General features: G+C 38.6%; 1 protein-coding gene across 1 annotated transcript in view; it reads right to left on the bottom strand.

Annotated features, from left to right (window-relative positions):
* LOC111873552 (CTL-like protein 2) overlaps positions 1-513 on the bottom strand; it is a gene marked incomplete at its 5' end in the record, with an annotated part of 33,174 nt that extends 32,661 nt beyond the window's left edge. Inside the window, one exon of the mRNA XM_023868353.1 lies at positions 377-513. Within this exon, the coding sequence (XP_023724121.1) occupies positions 377-513 (137 nt within the window). The remainder of the gene's footprint in view (positions 1-376) is intronic.
* Positions 514-2,601: the final 2,088 nt, after the last annotated feature.

Raw genomic sequence — 2,601 nt, 5'->3', positions numbered from 1 at the left:
AGAGACAAAATTCAGTCTCCAAAATGTTGTGTTCCAAATAAAAATAGGACAGTGATTTTAAGTAAAAACCAGATAATGGACAATGTCCAGAAACATAATATTTGTATTAATGTACCATCGTCACAAACTTGTACATATTATAAATTTCAGTATCTTCTATGAATAACTAGGGAAACCAGAGCAGAATTTAGGTAACAGAGTTCAATACTCAAATACAGACCTCCAGAATGGAAAGTACATATGCTCAACTTCTTCCACAGCGATTTTTTTCCAAACTTTTCATTAACTAAAAATTAAAAATGGAATTACTGGTGCTCGTATCATTATGTTCTCAAAATACAAGCACTCATGAACACAAGACTACATTCAACTGTACCTGTTTTGCATCAGCTAAGATGTTTACACCTTTCTGACCCAGCACCAAATCCTCCAGTGCTTCTTTGGTCTTATTAAAGAAGTTCTGTAAGCTCTCAGACTCGGGATCTATAGGTGTAGGTAGGCAGCGTCCAGAAACTACATAAAAATATAGGACCTTCCATCATTAACATACTACGCTCAATTTGCAGTTCTCACAGCAGTGGTAATAAGGAATTCTGTCTTCCAAGATAAAGTGCTGTGCAGTCTGGTGAAAGCCAACTGATGTTTCATAGGAACACACAGCCTTTTAGGGTCAAAGCATAAGCCATGCAAGAGACCAGCAAGAAACAGCAGTGAGCTGAGCTCAGCTTGCTGTCTGCTTCCTCTGAAATGTCAGTTGATTTTCACTGGACTACACAGGACAAAGAACTCTTCTTCACAAGATTAGTTTGTAATTCAAAGCAACATAATGATCTGGAAGTTAAGGACTGTTTTTATGGCTACTCTCTTGATCGCTTGATCACCTACAAGATTACATACTGACATAGCCCTGAAGACCTGGTGAACTGACATGCTGAATGAGTGAATGGGTGACTTGACTGGCTGGCTGACAGTATGATAGGTGATAAAAATTTAGCTGAACAAGGAATCGCCCTTTGATATGATTACAAAAACTTGCAAATGTAAGAGCGACCTGTTAGAACTGAGGTTCTCCTAGAGGTGACTACAGACAGTATTACATTTTTGGGTGTGATGTCATGTAGTCTGACAGATGTTCAGGAGCATTTCAGAGGAACACACTGTGGGAGCCTCAACATCTCACAACCCTATGGGCCTCCACATCCTGTTACCGGGATAACTCTGCCTTTACCAGCAAACTGAGCTATTTTTGGATTGAACCATACTTAATAATTTATTGCTAGTGAAATATAACAAATTTCCCAGTTTACAGGGGACATTTCTGGGGACATTTGAACTAACGGAAAAATCACACTAAAATTTTAAGTGGTATTTTTATATTCATGGAAAGTTTCATGATGTACATTGTCACTTTATGTAACCAAGCAAAGACAACCCTATAATATTAATATAAAATAATATTCACAAGCGAAAACCAACTGCACTGTTGACTGACACTTTTATCTTTTCACACAAAGTCTGACTAAATCCAGCAAAAAGAAAAATTCATTACAATGCATATTGAGAAGTGGGTGAGGCTTAAATGCTGACTACTCCACCCTATCACATTTCAAAATACAGGCTGCATCTGAGAGCTGTACAATGAAACCTTAAATTCCAAAAAATGTCTCTGATCATGGCGTCAACTTCCATTGGGCTATGTCTGCATAAATATTAACAAGACTTCAGCTGCATTCATTTTTTAGGACTGCAATCTTCTGGTATGCAATACTGACAGTCATGAATGCTCTGAAGGAGCATACCGCTTCCATCTTCAGGGTTATAATACACTGCATGTTGTAACATTCCAGAAGACATCTATCTTTATATTCACTGCCATGAGAACATAAAATATTATCTGTTTCAAGAAATCATGGAACATGCTGAAAGGATAAAAACGATATAGCTCAGCACACTGGCTTCCTTACATACCTGTGAATATGATGTAATCTTCCACTGAAGGTGAAGACAGAACAAACCTCCAAGTGGATACTCACCAAACTATACAGTTACATAGCTATGAAACCCTTGAATCCCAACAACTATCTGCTATATGAAGTAACTCAAGTCATGAACAAACAAACACACATGGCATAGGATAAGTTGTAATGCCATGCAGTTCGGAGGGAACCCGACATTTTGGAGGAACATTCAGCTGTGTCTCAGCAACAAGGCATTGCAATCTAGAAGACTGCATTCCTTAATGTCACTGTCATGGGAATTTATTTGGTCTCCTCTGCTTAAATTGTGTGTGGAAAATTAATGCGTCGGAGAAAACTACATAATGAGGAGCTCCATAATGTTTAGTTTTTGATAAGTATAAACAGAATGATCATGTCAAAGAAAATGAGATTGGCAGGGCATGTAGCATGAATGGAGGGGAGAAGAGGAATGTAGAGAGTATTGGTGGGAAAATCACAAGGAAAGAGACCACTGGGAGGACCAAGACGTAGATGGGTGGAATATTAAAATGGATGTCAGACAGAGAGGATGGGGTGGTATGAACTGGATTGATCTAGCTCAGGATAGGAACCAGTGGAGGGCTCTTGTGAACACGGTAATGAA

The sequence above is a fragment of the Cryptotermes secundus genome, unplaced genomic scaffold (genome assembly GCF_002891405.2).
Source record: "Cryptotermes secundus unplaced genomic scaffold, Csec_1.0 scaffold2378, whole genome shotgun sequence".
Classification (NCBI taxonomy): domain Eukaryota; kingdom Metazoa; phylum Arthropoda; class Insecta; order Blattodea; family Kalotermitidae; genus Cryptotermes; species Cryptotermes secundus.
Note: the sequence above shows the minus strand (reverse complement) of the source record. Positions and strands in the feature narration are given on the sequence as shown.